At 52.9% G+C, this 18,379-nt stretch overlaps 1 protein-coding gene across 1 annotated transcript; it reads left to right on the forward strand.

The window, feature by feature from the left end:
• Nucleotides 1-4,580: 4,580 nt before the first annotated feature.
• Nucleotides 4,581-15,214, forward strand: Pcdh18 (protocadherin 18). The gene is given in 5 exon segments (XM_048333622.1): nt 4,581-7,070; nt 7,842-7,927; nt 8,018-8,181; nt 14,492-14,928; nt 14,930-15,214. Coding segments are annotated over 5 exon segments (3,420 nt in total). The 5' UTR covers nt 4,581-4,583; the 3' UTR covers nt 15,176-15,214.
• The last annotated feature ends 3,165 nt before the right edge of the window (nt 15,215-18,379 follow it).

Genomic DNA, 18,379 nt, shown 5'->3' on the forward strand with positions numbered 1-18,379 from the left:
ACTGAGATTCTTTAACTTTCCTAACCTTTGTCTGGTAAAGCTCTCCCCTTCCCAATTTCCCAGGACACATGGTAGAGTAATTACTTAGGCTTATTATGGCCATATGGTGTCAAGCAGGCCCATGCATTTCTTCTACAAGGCATTGCACAGCAAATAGCGAGGAAAGAGTGAAATACCATGCCAAATGCCGAGAATTTTTAAGATCTTTTTTGAGAGTGGAGGATTAATTTTTGTTGGTGGGAAAGATATGATGTGCTGAGATGGAAATGAGCATGATCACTGTAACTAGTTTTCTTCACTTCCTACATCCTAGTAAATGATAAACTATTAGCTAAGACATGGTAATACAAAACCCACATCTGCTTTTTTTTTTTTGAAATGTTAATGGCATTCATTTTGTATTCCAGCACCAAGAGACATTATTTCTCATGTAATGTGGAGACATTTGAAGTTTACAACAGAGTCCTAGGTTTTCCTTCATCCTCAGTAGGAAGGAAAAATATTAAAGATTTAGGACTATAAAGGTGATTTTTGCCTTAAAACAGAAGTAATGAAGATGAATGGCATACTGAACTGTTATTCAAGGTGAGGAGTGTATTGATTGTGACGGCTTATGCATTTTCTCTAGGTTTGGCTGAGGCGGTAGCAGAAGTTCCGTGATGAACCAAGTGAAGCTGGGGAGGAGTCGTGGACACGAAAGGTGGGCTAGGTGCTTTCCTTGTCAAAATAGGGAATGATGGGCTTTAGGGACATCCGGTGCCAGCCCCCCTCCCCCCACCTATCTGGGAAGTTGTGTGGGAATGCTGATCATCTTTTCATGGCCTTGAAAGAGTCCAGACCTAGAAAGTTCGCTGAGGTCATCCTGAGATGACGTGAATGTGAGTTTGTCAGATTTCACTCTCCAGGTACTGATTTTTGGAGATAGACTTTTGTGTTGGCATTTTCTTTTTAGTTATCCTAAATGGGGAAAATTGTGAATTGCTGGAGTCAACCACAAAGACATAAAGAAAAAGGAATTCTACAGAAAAAAAAAAAAGCACACAAGGGCTGGGAGTGTTGGTGTGGTACAGCAGTAGAAAGGCTTAGGTGAATGTTCAAGGCACTCTAAGGATAGGGAGAGGAAGGGAGAGAGAGAGAGCGAGAGAGAGAGAGAGAACATGCGAGAGCACACACGCGCACATGGAAGGGAGGAGGTCGAAGGCAGACCTGTGGACAAAGTGTTATATATACTAAGGATAATTCATTAGGAAGGGTGAAAAGAAAATAACAATTTGTGAATTCATAATCATAAGTGAAAAAAGCCATTCTCCATAGAATGATGCCAGCTTCTTAGCTTCTTTAGGGATTGACTCATTGAAACCTATATTTCTGATCCTAATAGAATTTACAACTTACTGTAAATATTTCAGGTGCAAGGCATCTCTTTTACAAAGTAATTATGATTCAGCATACTGCTGAAAATATAATTAGGATTTTAAATATACTTCTGCTATTAAAACACAGGAAATTAAAACAAAACAGCCACCCAAACAAACAAAAATCCCGTCCTGAGCATTCAGGAAAGGAATCCAGTTCTCTTGGAGATGTCTGGAATTGACTCATCAATTGCATAAAGACCTCTTTCCTAGAACTAATGGAATTAGATTACCTTTGAATCCTCACCCCTACTTTGAATAGTCACTAATTCTTTTCTTTGCTCTTTTGGATTTTGGAAAGAGATTCACTGCAGGCTGACTTGATAGAATCATTGGCTCAGATTGTGAGGCATGCAGGCCAGATGGCTAGGCTTTCTAAAGTCCCCTTTGCTTGTGGGACTTTTCCTGGTGTGTCTATAGGGTTTGGGGATCAGCAATTTGAAAGGGCGACAAACTTGTAAAACAGTATTATTCATGGGGCCAGCACGTCCATCCGTCCGTCAGCGTGACCCAGTGCTAACTACATCCATTATAGGCATTTCTATTCTGCACAATTTGCCACACAGCACTGGTTTCAGGAGAGGGAAAGGGAAAGACAATAGCTTATAAAATTCTTTTGAATGCCTAAAAAGAAGGGGGCTTCATGCTGAGCCTTCTCTGCTTTCTTTTTTGGAAAGAATCTTTTTCAGTGATTTTAGCTGAGCTCTTTTGAGAGTAAGCACAGTGGAAAAATCAGAAAATTACATATATATGTATATATGTGCATATATATATATATATATGTTTTTTGGGAGGGGTTGAGAGTGGGAGAAAAATAAATGGGAAAAATGTGACTGAGATTGTCCTGAAAGAGCCAATACATGCAAGTGAATGAAGTCAGCTCAGGAATAATGCAAAAGACGAGGAGGGGAAGGCAGCAGGAACGGAGCCACAATGATAAACTTAAAAGGAATGGCAGTGCAGAAAGAGCGCCATAAATAATCATATTTTCCAATAAGAATATCATATCGGTTTCTGTGACCTGGATACAACACTGGCCTCCCATGATATTTCTAGCATTCTGATGCATACGGGAATGCAATTTTCAGCTCAGGCATTTTATTTGTCAGTGTAAACAAGCCATGCTTTTTTTTTTAAATAGATATCTGAAAAGTGTTTTCATAAATAATGTATGCATTCTAAAAATTTGACTTGTAAACTATTGAGTCCACGTCCCCTCAGTATTCATTGTGCAGGTTGTGCAGAGAGCACCTTTTAGTAGAAATTGGCATGCTAAAGCTTGAGGCGTCTTTTCCCCCAAGATAAACAGGATTTCTTTTTAAAAGCACAAGACAAAGAAATGCCATCAAAAATTTTGCCCAGAAACTCAAGGGGAAGAGCAGTATAGAAAGCAGAATTCTTATTGTTCATTAGTTCCAAATGCGGAGGTGTCCCCTTAAATCTTGCTAATTAAGAGACATCAAGGGGGCCAGGTAGCCCCTTTCTTATCTTCAAAGAAGGAAGATGAAAGAGGCAGAAAATGCAGCCACTTGGAGGGCTCTGTGCTTTTTAAAACACAGCCCCAAGAAAATCTGCTTCTAGGAAGAGAGAGGCCCCGGTATTTACGCAGTGGGGGGTGGGGTGGGGGGTGGGGTGGGGGGTGGGGACTGAGATGCCTAATTAGAAGCAAGTTTTCAAATTTTATTAAATTCCTCCACCCACAAAAAAAAAAAAACAAACAAACCCAAAAACCCGCACTTAGCGGTATTTCCAGTGCCCACCGCACCCGAGCCGATGGAAAGCACGGGGATGGGGTGCGCGCGGCAGAAGAAAGCGCGATTAGGCCACGCGAGCCACTTAGTGTCACAGAAATAAAGGCCACCCGAAGTTGATTTAAAGTTTTTTCTTCTGCAATTTGTCTCCCCTTTGTCTTGGCACGCTCGGAGAAAGTGCGGGCAGTGGAGTAAACGGGGGGGGGGTTGCTAGAAGGCGGGCTCTCCCTCCCCCAGCCTCGCTCCCCGGGCCCCCCCGTCCCGGGGCCCCCACAACCAGCCCTCCCTTCCAGGCTCCAGTCCCCAGCCCCCCTCCCGGCCTCGCCCCGCCCCTGCTGCGCTCCCTTCCGGGCCCCCAGCTCCCAGCCCCCCAGCTCCCGGGCCTCCCCACGTCCCCCCCACCCCCCACCCCCAACCCCATCCCCGGCCCCGGCCCCGCCCCGGCCCGGCCCGCCCCGCCCGCTCGCGCCCTCCCTCCACCCGCGACTCCGGCAGCCTTGGATTTGGGGGCGCGCTGATTGGCTGGGAGCGATTCCGCGCAGGCTGGGCCGCAGCTTTGTCTGAGTTGAGTGAAGTTGTTCGGATGTGAGGCTGGGAGTCCGCAGCCACCGGGCTCAGCCTGCGCGCGCGGGAGCGCCTGGCGGGGACCCGGCGCGGCGGAGGGGCGGCCGGGGACGCGGCTGCCTGCGCCCGGGAGGGACCGGAGGGGACCCGGCTGCCTGCGCCCAGGAGGAGAGGGCGGGGACCCGGCTGCCTGCGCCCAGGAGGGGTCGGAGGGGACCCGGCTGTCTGCGCCCAGGAGGGGTCGGAGGGGACCCGGCTGTCTGCGCCCAGGAGGGGCCGGAGGGACCCGGCTGCCTGCGTCCAGGAGGGGCCGGAGGGGACGCGGCTGCCTGCGCCCAGGAGGGGCCGGAGGGGACCCGGCTGCCTGCGCCTAGAGGGGCCGGAGGGACCCGGCTGCCTGCGTCCAGGAGGGTCCGGAGGGGACCCGGCTGCCTGCGCCCAGGAGGAGAGGGCGGGGACCCGGCTGCCTGCGCCCCAGGAAGGTCCTGCGCCCGGGAGGGGACCCGGCTGCCTGCGCCTAGGAGGGGCCGGAGGGGACCCGGCTGCCCGCGCCCAGCGGCGGCCGAAGGGAACCTGACCAGCGCCCGGCCGCCTCTGGATCTCCGCGGCGGGAAGCGCCCCCGCGCCCCCCGCGCCCCCCGCCCCTCCCCGGGAGCCGGACGCCGGGACCGGCCCGCCGGCGGAGGAGCCCCGGGTGCCCGTCGGCTGGCGGTGTGTATGCGACGACGGGCGATCGCGGGCCGCCGCGGGTCGGGGACGCGGGCGCGCGGGGCCCCGCGCCCGGAGGCGGCGGGGCGGCGGGCGGGCGGCGCGGGTCCCGGGGCTGCGGCGCGGCGCTAGCGCGGCGGCGCGGATGGCGGCCGGGGCGGCGGCGGGGCGCGGGCGCTGGGTGCTGGCGCTGCTGCTGGTGGCGGCGGAGCAGGCGGCGCTCGGGCGGAACCTCAGGTACCGGATCTACGAGGAGCAGCGCGTGGGCACCGTGGTGGCCCGGCTGTCGGAGGACGTGGCGGACGTCCTGCAGCGGCTGCCCAACCCCGCGGCCGTGCGCTTCCGCGCCATGCAGAGGGGCGAGGCGCCCCTGCTGGTGGTGAACGAGAGCACCGGGGAGCTGAGCGTCGGGGCCCCCATCGACCGCGAGCAGCTGTGCCAGAAGAACCTCAACTGCTCGCTGGAGTTCGACGTGGTCACGCTGCCCACCGAGCACCTGCAGCTGCTGCACATCGAGGTGGAGGTGCTGGACATCAACGACAACGCGCCCCGCTTCGCGCGGCCCGTCATCGCCCTGGAGATCTCGGAGAGCGCGGCCGTGGGCACCCGGCTGCCCCTGGACAGCGCCTCCGACCCCGACGTGGGCGACAACGCCCTGCACACCTACGCGCTCTCCGACAACGACCGCTTCGACCTCGAGGTGCGCACGCGCACCGACGGCGCCAAGTACGCCGAGCTCATCGTGGCCCGCGAGCTGGACCGCGAGCGCCAGGCCGCCTACGAGCTGCAGCTCACCGCCTGGGACATGGGCGTCCCGCGGCGCTCCGGCTCCTCCCTGCTGCGCATCCGCGTCTCCGACTCCAACGACAACAGCCCGGCCTTCGAGCGCCCGTCCTACGCCATCGACCTCCCCGAGAGCGCGCCCGTGGGCACCCTGCTGCTGGACCTCAACGCCACCGACCCGGACGAGGGCGCCAACGGCAAGGTGGCCTACTCCTTCAGCAGCCACGTGGCGCCCAGGATCGTGGAGACCTTCCGCATCGACGCCGAGCGCGGCCACCTCACCCTCGCCCGGCAGGTGGACTACGAGCTGGTCAAGTCCTACGAGGTCGACGTGCAGGCCCAGGACCTGGGGCCCAACTCCATCCCCGCGCACTGCAAGATCATCCTCCAGGTGGTGGACGTCAACGACAACAAGCCCGAGATCAGCATCAACTTCATGTTCCCGGGCAAGGAGGAGGTGTCCTACATCTTCGAGGGCGACCCCGTGGACACCTTCGTGGCCCTGGTGCGCGTCCACGACAAGGACTCCGGGCTGAACGGGGAGGTAGTGTGCCGGCTGCGCGGCCACGGCCACTTCCGACTGCAGAACACCTACGAGAACAACTACCTGATCTTCACCAACGCCACGCTGGACCGGGAGAAGCGCTCCGAGTACAGCCTGACCATCGTCGCCGAGGACCGGGGCACCCCCAGCCTCTCCTCGGTGAAGCATTTCACCGTCCAGATCAACGACATCAACGACAACGCGCCCCTCTTCCAGCGGAGCCGCTACGAGCTCGTCATCTCCGAGAACAACTCGCCCGGCGCCTACATCACCACCGTCAGGGCCACCGACCCCGACCTCGGGGAGAACGGGCAGGTGACCTACACCATCCTGGAGAGCCTCGTCCAGGGGAGCTCCATCACCACCTACGTGACCGTCGACCCGTCCAACGGGGCCCTCTACGCCCTCCGGATCTTCGACCACGAGGAGGTGAGTCAGATCGCGTTCGTGGTGGAGGCCCGGGACGGAGGGAGCCCCAGGCAGCTGGCGAGCAACGCCACGGTGGTGCTCACCATCCTGGACGAGAACGACAACGTGCCCGTGGTGGTGGAGCCCGCGCTGCACAACGGCACGGCCGAGGTGGCCATCCCCAAGGCGGCCGAGAGCGGCTTCCACGTGGCGCGCCTGAGGGCCGTGGACCGGGACTCCGGGGTGAACGCCGAGCTCAGCTGCGCCATCGCGGCCGGGAACGAGGACGGCGCTTTCCTCGTGGACCCGCAGACCTGCGACATCCACACCAACGTGAGCATGGAGGCCGCCCCCCACGCCGCGTGGGCCCTCTCCGTGGTCATCCAGGACGGGGGGAACCCTCCCCTGCACACCAGGGTCCTCCTCAAGTGCGTGGTCTTGGAGAACACGCAGGCCGTGACCAGCACGGCCATGACCTCGGTGAGCCAGGCCTCTCTGGATGTGTCCATGGTCATCATCATCTCCCTGGGGGCCATTTGCGCCGTGCTGCTGGTTATCATGGTGCTGTTCGCCACGCGGTGTAACCGGGAGAAGAAGGACACCCGCTCCTACAACTGCAGGGTGGCCGAGTCCACCTACCAGCACCACCCGAAGAGGCCGTCCAGGCAGATCCACAAAGGGGACATCACCCTGGTGCCCACGCTCAACGGCACCCTGCCCATCAGGTCCCACCACCGGTCCTCGCCCTCCTCCTCGCCCACCTTGGAGCGGGGGCAGATGGGCAGCCGCCAGAGCCACCAGAGCCACCAGTCACTCAACAGCCTGGTCACCATCTCCTCCAACCACGTGCCGGAGAACTTCTCCTTGGAACTCACCCACGCCACGCCTGCGGTTGAGGTAAGGTCTTTCCCCGCCCCCTGGTCATGTCAGCTTTCTGTGGGCAGAAGTCACGTGCGTAGTAGCTTCTCGGTGTACTCCACGAATAAGTGACGTGGGCATGTAACAAGTGTGCAAGCGTTTCCGCACCCTTCCGTCTTGCTGAAGTTACTCACCGGCATGTTGGATGTATGATATTAGAAAATACACGTAAAACTCACAAGGGACTCTAAACAGTCTCCCGACTTCCTGCCCAGATTAAGAACTGTGGGAAGTTCAGAGGTCAAGGAATTTATTTCATTTTTTTACTGCTTAGGTCTCTACTTAAAAAATAAATGAATGCATCAGTGATTGAGGCCTCAAGATTCCCTCCAGCGTTCATACTGTATTTGTCCAACTTTGGGAAACGCTTCTGGTACTCCTTAAGTAAGAGGTGCTGCAATGAATGGTACAACATTTCCCACAGTTTTTTTAAGAGTCACTGACCATTTGATCTGAATGATGAAGGAAAGCAGTTATGGACAGGTCTTCTTTCCAGAAGTCACTGTGTTATTACCCCATGGCCCATCACTGCGTTATTACCCCATGGCCGCTCCGGGCCCGGAGGTCTCTCGGTTGCACGTGATGACTGGCTGAGCCCTGGCTGCAGGTCAGCCTCTGTAGATGCTGCAAAAGGAGACAGCTCCTGCCGTCCCGGAGCCTGGAGCAGCACCCGCCCGTGCGGGGTGGGGTCTGGGGGAAGGGGGGGGGTCTGTGTTCAGGAATCAGCTCTGTCTGCTTGGTTTCCAGCAGGTCTCCCAGCTTCTCTCCATGCTCCACCAGGGTCAGTATCAGCCCAGGCCGAGCTTTCGAGGAAACAAATACTCCAGGAGCTATAGGTACGACTTCGGCTTGCCTTGTCTAGGTAGTCTCCTGTCACCTCCGTGCTGAGGAGGCCGACTAACAGGTCCCCCGATTGGTCTTTCTAGATATGCCCTCCAAGACATGGACAAATTCAGCTTGAAAGACAGCGGCCGTGGCGACAGCGAGGCCGGGGACAGTGACTATGATCTGGGACGAGATTCCCCGATAGATAGACTGCTGGGGGAAGGCTTCAGCGACCTCTTTCTCACCGATGGGAGAATCCCAGCAGGTAAGGGGCGGGGGGGGGAAGGGGGGCCTGATGCATGCGTGTTCATAGCTGCCATAGAATCCCGCTTCTGAACACGGGCAATGTCTCCTTCATTTGTCCTCTGGGCCGAGAGGGTTGCAGTGTGCTTGCTCGCTGTTGACAAGCAAGGAACAGAAAGTGAAACACTTCAGGAATGATCTCCACGGTATGCAGCTGGGAGTGAAAAAGCAAGCTCCAGAGCTGAGTGGGTGGAGAGGAAGGGGTGGGCGGGGGAAAGGACACCACCCAGCCACGGGCCACCTCTCTCCCCACCCAGCGCTGGCCTGGGACACTCTTGAGCAACTTGGTGAAATGACTGGGTGTGTTTCCATTCGGGCAGTCTGTTTTGTGCTCCGTGGTGAAAATGGGCTATAATTTGGAGGACACATTTCCTGTGATGGGAACTAACTCACAAAATCAGAGACGAAAATACACCGGCCAGGGTACACTTTAAGCACTAAAAATAAGAGAAAGAATGCACCTTTGTCGTCATTTGGTAGCACGGAATATTTCTTGTTACCTTTCATTTCCTGTCTGCTTTGTGGTGGAAGAGGGCTTCTGGGAGGGAACTTATAAGCGCAGAGTTTAGATGGAGGAGAGTCTCTCAAGGTTTGAATCACATTTTCCTTAGTGTCCCTTCCTTCAATGTGTGCATTAGGAACTTTCTGAACCAGTTCAGTAAATACTGACTGGGTCTCTTAGCAACCCTGTTACTAGGGACTGTGCTCTGCAATCAACCCTGAGAAGCACAGAGGTGTTCCTCTGCCTTCTTCTTTTTCTCCTAAATTCATTGAATATTGATCCAATGACGGCCGTTTGATAAATGAAAGGAAGGCAGAGCAATATTCTTTCGGCCACCTTGGCCTTAATGTCTATTTTCCAAACACAGACAAGTTAGAGTGCCTAGGAAATAATCACAGGGGAGCTCCAGAAATGGATGAGGAAAGCAGCGAATAGCGATCGTAGCTCTTGTCAGTCGTCAGGGGCTTGGTGGCCGCTGCTGCCACCGAAGCTGCAGCGCCTGTTGCTGTCAGCTGCATCTCAGTGTTGCCTGGACTCAGGCCCAGTGCCCCCCCCCCCAACCGCCCACCGGGGACCCTCCACCCGCCTCCCCTCCCCGGCCGGGGCTCAGCTGACACTGGGGCCGGTGGTACTGCTGGTATTTGGAGTTCAGATTCGACGAATAAGCTTCTCACAAATGTGGTATCATTCCTGTCGGGATTAGTTGAGTTGTTGTGGTGGCAGTTGTAAGTATTCCAATTTTGTCTCAGGTTTGAACACTGAAGCTTGTGAAAGTTAGAAAAGGGATGCCAAATGTTGTATTTTGTACATGATCAGAATGAGAATTCAGCCACTCTCTACCCCCTTAAACACTTACCTATCAGATATAGGAAATAACAGGGCCCTCCCTTTTTAATAAATTGAGTGACTTATTCGATCTGATATCTTAAAAGATGCAGTAGCCATTGTACAACTACTAAATGTTGTTTACTTGATCATGTCATCATGTGAGCAAATGCTGCATCACTGTCTGGATAATTGTATCTAGAAAGGAGTTAAAGTATCATTAAAAACGGGCTACAGTTTACATGGCAGCCTAAATTTGTACCTTCATCTGTACTATCCTTCATTTTTACGCATTGACTGCCTAGACCAACGTGAAGATACACTTCTGAAAATCTAGTAAAGCATAGATGGCCTCAGACACCTGCAGGTCGGCGTTACTGAGCTAGCTCATCTCATGAGCAGTTGGCTGAAGTACTAACAGGATCCCAATGATATGGATGATACTGACAGGACCCTGCCCTTGAACAATGGAGTTTCTGTTATTTCATGAAACAGAAAAGTAGCACAATGGGCATAATATCAATATATTCTATTCTCTATCATTAACCTTAAGTTAACAATCATAATAAACTACAAAACAATTGCCTTGGGTAGATATCTTTGCCATTTGTGGCCTAAAGTATGCCTAAAGCCCATTTCCATTTTGGACTCTTATCACTGGAATCACGAACCATGAGTCCCATTTTTCCATTTTTCAGCGGTTTCTAAAATTAGCCACTCATCTTTTATTTATTTGCTTACTTTATCTTTGGTTCTGGGAAGTGGACCCAGGATTATACCACAGCTATATCTTTAGTCATTTAAAAAAAAATTATAGGCTACGACTAGACTTCTGTTCTTCCGTGTATTTTCATAAGTACCAGGACCTCATATGTTCATGTTGGGCATGCTCTCTAGCATTTGAAAAGACAATAAGGAATAGAAGATTCAGGGAGATAATAGGTAGGCAGTTATAAACTCTGGAAAGCTGTCAGCATTGGACTGTAAGCTCTATCCATGTCACACTTCTTTTTCAGTTAAGAGCTCCACTTCTGATTATCACTAGTAGCTAGCTACCCTCATATGCAGCCAACCCCTAAAAAAGTTCCATTTTTATAGACTCTCAGCACCCAGTAAGGGACAGCAGAGCTCTTTTGCTGGCGTATGGCACTGCGTGAGAGCCTGTTTCAGAGGGCACAGTTCTGCCCTGCTTGCTACCTGTCTGGTGTGGTCACTGCTGTCCCCTCGAGACCTGACCCTAGACCCGACCCTAGGGGGTCCGCGGCGGGTGGGCGTGGGCCCGGGCTGGGCACAGACTTGGCGCTCACCACGAGTGTACACGGCAGGCCGACTAGCATTCTGATGACACGTAACCAAGGGTCTAGCTCCATGCTCATTCTGGAAGCTTCTGCAGTTGTATAAGGGTACACAACTTGTGGTTTGTAAATAGAGAGTCTCAGGAAATACCCCAGGTAGAGAAAAGCGTAAGTTGACATCTGAAGGCTATCAGGAGAGATCAGCCGTCTTCTAACGTGGGGATGTTTTTAGGACTTCCGTATCTCCTTCCATCTGTTTTCCTGCGCTCGTCTTATAAACAGATACAGACTGTGCTATCACGCATGGCCCATCCACAGGGTCATTTCTGGCCATTCACTGTTTTCATTCCCACACAAGCAAACGCACTGCTTTCTGGATAGTGAAAACCAGCATGCGTCTCCCTCCTTCGGGTCCTGTTTCTCAGCCATGTTTTAAAACATGGCTCACTGGACTTTGAGCTTTAACACTGCCCGTGTGCCCACGGCCCCTCCTGGTGTTCCAACACGCTCGGTAGCACCGCGACGACTCCTACAGGCTCTGGGTTTCACGTCTGGCTCCGGCCCTTCTTCGTCTTGGAGTGCCCTCCACTTCCCATCAGCCCTTAGCGGTGAGTTCTTCAGGGACTCCTCTCTCCGCTCTTGGCCTTCCGCTCCCAGGGGCGCGGTCCTCGCTGGGCGCTGGCCTTCCTCCCGTGGCTCGTTCACGCCGAGCCGGCCTGGAGGCCCGTGCCCTCCCGCCACTCCCCGCGCCACGTTCCTTCCTCCAGCTTCAATAACCTTTGTGGGACATTTCCATTTCCATTTTTTTTTTCTTTTGGCTCAAAATCGATGCCCGACTCTCGTTGCCCAGCAACCCTGAACAGAACTATTTATCTTGATATTCAAAGACCAATAAAATTCCTCCCAACTTATTGACTCTCCGTTTTGCCGCGTTCAAATCTTTTCACAATGGGAAGAGGCCATGCTTCCCTCACACGCTGACCCCACGGCCACGCTGGGCGGGCCCACAAGCCGTCCGTCTCTCAAAGCTGTGTGCGTTCGGTGGTTGCTCTTTCTTTAGAGCCATCCACCTCCAGGTCTTACCCACGTGGCTTTTCCTGGCTCTGTGCCCCCGGGCTGGTTCCATTGGCTGGGCCTTTATGATGTCATCAGTGAACCGACGCCAGGATTGGACTGGATGTGTTTGCAGGGGCGGGCTGTCCTGTCCCTTTTCAGATGCAGGCCCTTGGTGGACAACCGGCTGGTCATCGGTGACTTATGAGTGGACTAGGCGTGCGCTTTCCTTCACGCACTGGCTGTCCTGGTGGCGGGCCGGTGTTACGTTGTGCAGTGTGACAGGTGTCATAGCTCTGTGGGAGACGGGAGAGCTTCTGCTTCTACTGTGTCTCCATCTGCAGAGGACACGACCTCTTGGCAGAGCCTCCAGAGAGCGAAAGGAAGGCTGGCCACTAGAACAGAGGTTCGAAACTCTGGGTGTGGGCTGGGATACTTGCAGTAGTGAATCACACATTTACTAAGAGTACTGGCAAGCAGTTGAGTTTCCGGGGGGGAAATTGAGACTGTCTTTGAGAATACTCTTTCTTCTTGCTCTTGCCCCTTTTTGTTTGGTTATCTTTTCCTCCTTTATTCTTCCCCCACCATTTCTCTTATCACTACTATCTTATTCTTTTTCTTTCTGTGTCATTTTATAATTTGATTCCCACACAATTGCTGTGACTGTGTTGTAAATAGCATTCGCTCTAGTCAGAATTTGTATGAGCAGGAACCGTCAGAATGTGCTCATCGGCCCGATTCTTGCTGCATTGTCATATTGGTTACCTGATCTTTATATTCAGGTTTCTAGAAAACTTGATCACGTTGAATATTCTTAGAATCTTGTGTAGCTTTTCCTCCCCAACCCCATCATTAAACATTAATGCGCAGCACAGTCACTGAAGCCATCCAGAAAACCATCAAGTCCTCTCTAGGCTCAAAGCCGCACATCTAAAGGCCGGACAGACAAATGAAGAGGTGTCAGGGTGTCTGTTCTTCTTCCTTCTGACAGGATGTGCCGGAGACAATGGATGCGGGTCTCCTTTGCATTTTCAGAGACCTGGGGAATCAAAGGGGAAAAAAAAAACATCATTAGCACTCTGATAGTGATTTCACAGTAGAAAAAAAACCCACTGCTATTTAAGGAGTTCCAGTTACTTCCAGCGCTTCTTTCTGTTGTCCACATTCAACACCGAAGACAACAGTTGGTGAAAATTTCTAAATAGCAATAATACATGAAGTTAATCATCGGATCTTTGTATTGATTGTCCTTAAACGCCCTGGGCTTCTCCAATTTCATCTTTCTCCATGGCAGAATCATACGGTGATTCTTTATGTCGCTCCCTTCTTTCTCTCCCAATACTCACACCTTTTCTCTGCATTTTCCCCACGCCACTTTTTTAATTTTTAGGCTTCTAAGCAAAGCAGGGTTTTTTTTTCCCCCCTCAAAACACTAATTCTCATTTTCATCACTCACCATTTCCTCTTTTCCCTTCTAAGCTGAGGTCCAAGTTATCTTGAAGCTGCCAGCAAGGAAAATCAATAGCCTCTAGACCCTTATTTCTCCTTGCTTTACTCTTCATTCAGAAAGCCTAAAGCGCACATCTGCTCTGCGCAGGTACTGGTGCGCGTCGGCCGTGGGCTGGGCGGTCCTCAGATCGTCCTTGCAGCAAGAATTTGGGTGGAAGGCAAATTCTTGAAGTAGCCAATATTATAAAACTAGCTAGGAATATATAGGTTTGGCTAGTAATACAGTTCAGTTTTCTTTCACATATATAAGAACTACTTGCCGTGTTATGAAATTCTGCTTTTGTTTTTCTTTTTCTTTTTTTTTTTTGCTGTAAAATGCAACCATACAGCAAAGACACAATGTGCTCTGAAATATGGACATCTCTGCCCTTCCTGGTTTTCACGTAGTTTAGTTACTGTGCTTGCCAAATTTAGAGAGTTTTGTCCTCTTCATTTTTCTGCTTTTGTCCCTTCTATTATTTCCTAGGAGTGTGGCCAGTGATAACTGAGAGGCATACTTTCCGTATTCTTTGGGTGGCTTGTCCATTTATTTGAATATTAAAGTATGTTCAGCCTCAGAGCAGACTTCATAAACGCAAGAGCAGATATGTAGTAAGAAAGATAGCTCTCACCGCCTTGTGAAGTACTGAGTCCACACACCGGTGACAGGAGAGCAATTGGGAGATAGATTCATACCTATGATTGCACGATCGTTAGTTATGCTTCCCATGTCCCCATTAAACCCAAAGCAGGTCAGCTAGGTAGCAGGCGGTAGTGTCAGGAGAGTGAACGCGCAGGTGTTGCTCAAGGATTGCGGGCTAGAATTTCTCCCTTGAAGGTGCCGTGTGAGGAATCTGTATCCCACGTTCATCTCCCCAAACCTCTTCCGATGTACAGTCACTTTTGCCGTGGGAATATTGTCAATTTTTCCCACTCATTGAGTAGCACTTGATAACCCTTTTTTTCCATAAGTGTGGAAAAGCTAGACGGAGCAAGGGGGATGGGGGGCCAATCGACCTGGTGGTGCACGTGGCCGCTGGGGGGGGGGTGGGGAGTCCTCTCCATGGGGCCCTGCTGAGCTAACGAGGTGCCCTTGCTCTCCGCTGCAGCGATGCGGCTCTGCACGGAGGAGTGCCGGGTCCTGGGCCACTCGGACCAGTGCTGGATGCCCCCGCTGCCCTCGCCTTCGGATTACCGCAGCAACATGTTCATCCCGGGCGAGGAGTTCCCGCCGCCGCCGCGGGCGCCGCCGGGGCGCGCGGGCCCCGAGGAGGAGGGCGGCGCGGGCGCGGGCGCGGAGCCCGGCGAGAAGAAGAAGAGCTTCTCCACCTTCGGCAAGGACGCGCCGCCGCCGCCCGAGGAGGAGGGGGAGGCGGCGGAGGAGCCGGGCGCGGCGGGCTCGCTGCTCTCCGAGATGAACAGCGTGTTCCAGCGCCTGCTGCCCGCCGCCGCCCTGGACCCGGGGCCCGAGCCCGGCGGCGCCGACTCCCTGGAGCGCCGCAAGGGCCCCGCCGCCGCCGCGCCCAAGGCCGGCGGCGCCTACCCGCCCGGGGGTGGCGGCCTGGGCGGCCAGCGCGCACTTCCCGGCCCCGGCCGGCGCCCCCGGCGGCGGCGCCAGCGCGCAGCCCTCGTGCAAGTGGCTGCCGGCCATGGAGGAGATCCCCGAGAACTACGAGGAGGACGACTTCGACACCGTGCTCGGCCACCTCGGCGACGGCAAGCCCGAGCTCATGGACGCCAGCGAGCTGGTGGCCGAGATCAACAAGCTGCTGCAGGACGTGCGCCAGAGCTAGGGCGCGCGCGCGCGCGGCGGGGCTGGGGGGCGCGCGCGGGGCTGGGGAGCATGGGGGACCACAGTGTGTGCCCGGGGCTGGGGCGCGCGTGGGGCTGGGTTGCGCGTGGGACCAGGGCACGCGTGGGGCTGGTGTGCGCGCGCGGGGCTGGGGCGCTCAAGGCACTGGGGCGCCCGGGGCTGGGGCGCGCATGGCACTGGGGCGCGCGCAGGGCTGGGGCGCGCGGGGCTGGGGCGCGCATGGCACTGGGGCGCGCGGGGCTGGGGCGCGCACAGGGCTAGGGCGCGCGGGGCTGGGGCGCGCGCAGGGCTGGGGCGCGCATGGCACTGGGGCGCGCGCAGGGTTGGGGCGCGCACAGGGCTGGGGCACGCGCAGGGCCCCGGTGGGCCCGGGCGGGGGGGGGCCCGTGGGTGGCCCCCCCTTGCCGTCCCCGGGTACGTGGGCTGAGGGGCGCACCGAGAACGGGCGCTGCCCCACCGGTTGCATTTATCATAAATGTGTCTGTGTATATTGAATAATTAAATACTGTATTTTCGTATGTACACAATGCAAGTGTGATTATTTTAATCTGTATTTTAAAAATACATTTGTACCTTATATTTATGTGTAATTTAACAGACAAATTTTATTTTTTTACTCCCCCATGACAGACGCGCCTTTCCTAGTCACTGCTTCGATGCCCACGCACCCCCGTCAGTGGCCCAGCACGCGTGGGTGCCGCTTAGATTAGTTCCGTGGGGGCAGGCCTGATCAGACTTTACCGACCACCCCACCCAGGCCTCGGACCGTTCCTAGCCCCGTGGAGCGGAGCAGCTTCGTTTAAAGTACTTAAGAAGGATCACCCTTCTATTAACCGTGTCCCAGTGTTTTGTACCGTGGTGCTCCCTGCTGCCCTGTTCGCGGTGACAGCTCAGCCGCTGGGGGTCCCAGGGAAGGAGGAAGCGGAAGAGCAGGCGACATCTTCAGAGCCCTGTGAAGGGGCTCACCTCCATCCTTCCCGTCTCCGGGCTGCTGAGAAGGCTGGCCTGCCCAGTGGTGTCTCATCCGTGTAGTTCAAGTAAACACCGTCGACTCCATCTTTGTGACCCTGGGAAGCGAATCTGTCCGGTGAGGGGACGGCAGTGTGTGCATGCGGACTGTGCCAAGGCTTCGTGGACAGACAGCCGTGTCCGTGTCTCTCAAGGGCAGCCACCGTGACTTATTTCCAAACCATTTTACTTGCATCCTCCCCCCCTTCTCTCTCAATACTTGAGTATTTTTTTAATCTTTTGCCATTTTGTTTGCTCTGTTTTGCTATCTATTCACTGTTAGCTTTTGTCCTCTGTGCATGATCTCATAGTTTATGCTTGTATTTTTAGTATAGGAACACATTTATCTAGTCACATTGTTTTTTTCTTGTTACGGCAACTATGTTTTATCTGTTGTGTGACCAATGAGAAATTCTTTATTTATTGTGCTGTTATCTCTCTGTGTGGAATGCCTTGGTATGAGAAATCCTTATTATGACTATTATTGTTTATGACCACGCTTCTATTGATGTTATTTCTATTGATACACTATCTTGATTGTACTCTCGGCAAAGTTTTCCTGTCAGTGAAAATAAAAGGAAAATTAAAGACAAGGAATTGTCTGCAAATCAAAACTCAGGTATTATGTATGGATTCAAAAGCTTTGCGTGCACCAACCCGTACCAGGGAGGTGGAGTCTATGTTGGATTTCAATTGGTGGAGAAGAAACAACTGGTGGACTTTAAAAAACAGGAAAAAAAAACAAACACAAAAACCAGTCTGGTAATAGGAATGACTTTGGAAACTGTCACAAGAGTGAGAGCACATGATCACATCCCACTTGGATCAAACAATCTAAATAAATTGGGGGTATAATGGAAGAAGAAAAACAAATGTCAACTGCTCCAATATTTTTCAAATCTAGAAAAGATTCCCAGAACACCCAGTGTTCAGTTATGTATAAAAATAAGGCATTTTAAGCCTTTTTTTCTAAAGGAATAAAATATCATCTGCCTTGGCTTACTAGCCAGTAATTGAGAAACTTGGAAAATTAAGCTGCCTCAAACTAGCTAAAACTAAGATATTTGAATTCGTAAACGAGTCCCACATTAGATGGAATATATTTTCTCTTCCAAAAGACACATTTGCCTTCATGGGAAAGACTGCAATTACAAGTGGAATTCTAGTTTATTTTTCAGTAGATTACACACACAAATGCTAAGCACATTTAAATACATTTTGCCTTTCAACTTCATTTCAGTGCATAGTATCGTTAAGAGAAAGACTTTCCATAACCCCCAGTTTAAAACTTAAAGCATCAGCAATACTTGGGGAAGCAAAGCTGGAAGTAAAAGTCCTGAATAATGTGGAATAAATATAACTCAATACTGAATCCGACACAGTTTTTGTGTTGTATCCCTATAGAGCATACCCTGTGTCTGCAGCCTTCATTTATTGTTGCCCTCAGCCCCAGTTGAAAGAAACTTCAGTTCCTTTTGCCAGTTGTACCTTAGTGGAAGAGGGTCTGGGGCTCTCACAACAGACGCATTTCCCCCGCACTTCTGCCTTCTCTTTCTCGCTCATAGCTGGTCCTTTGCCACTCTTGCCACCGCCAGTACTGGCTTTGTGCTGGTAACTTGGACACAAGAGTTTCATAGACTTGTCTACCTGGGCTAGCTCTGAACCTAAACGTCATACCCCAGTCTCCCGAGTTGCTAAGGGTAAGAACTAAGGTGTGCCACTGAGTTTGGTGTACAGTACCGACAGGACTTGGATTGGGGGAGTGGGAGGCAAGGTGATCTGCTGGAAGAGTGGCCCCCATTTCAGAAGCTCTGGAAAGGAGGGGCTGCAAGGACCGCAGCCATTACCCAGAGAAGGTGCTAGGAATGGCAAGTGAACCTCTGAATTTAATCATGGAGGATCTCTTCTCAAGCCAGAGACCCCTATTTCTCTACTGTCTCTGCCTATAGAGATAGTAAAAACGTCTAAATATATATGATAAAGATGGAAAGAGACTCTTCAACACCTTGTTTCTATTCAGATAGTGTTTCCGATTGATCTTGACGGGCAAGCCATGGCAAGTTCTTGAACTCGGAGCCTTCTGCTTTCCCTTGTCTTTTTCACTCACACTTGTCACTCTACCACGCTAGCCACACCTCCAGTCCAGACACTGTTTTAGTTTTGTTTTTGCTAGTGA

Source organism: Perognathus longimembris, chromosome 24, assembly GCF_023159225.1.
Source record: "Perognathus longimembris pacificus isolate PPM17 chromosome 24, ASM2315922v1, whole genome shotgun sequence".
Taxonomy (NCBI): Eukaryota; Metazoa; Chordata; class Mammalia; order Rodentia; family Heteromyidae; genus Perognathus; species Perognathus longimembris.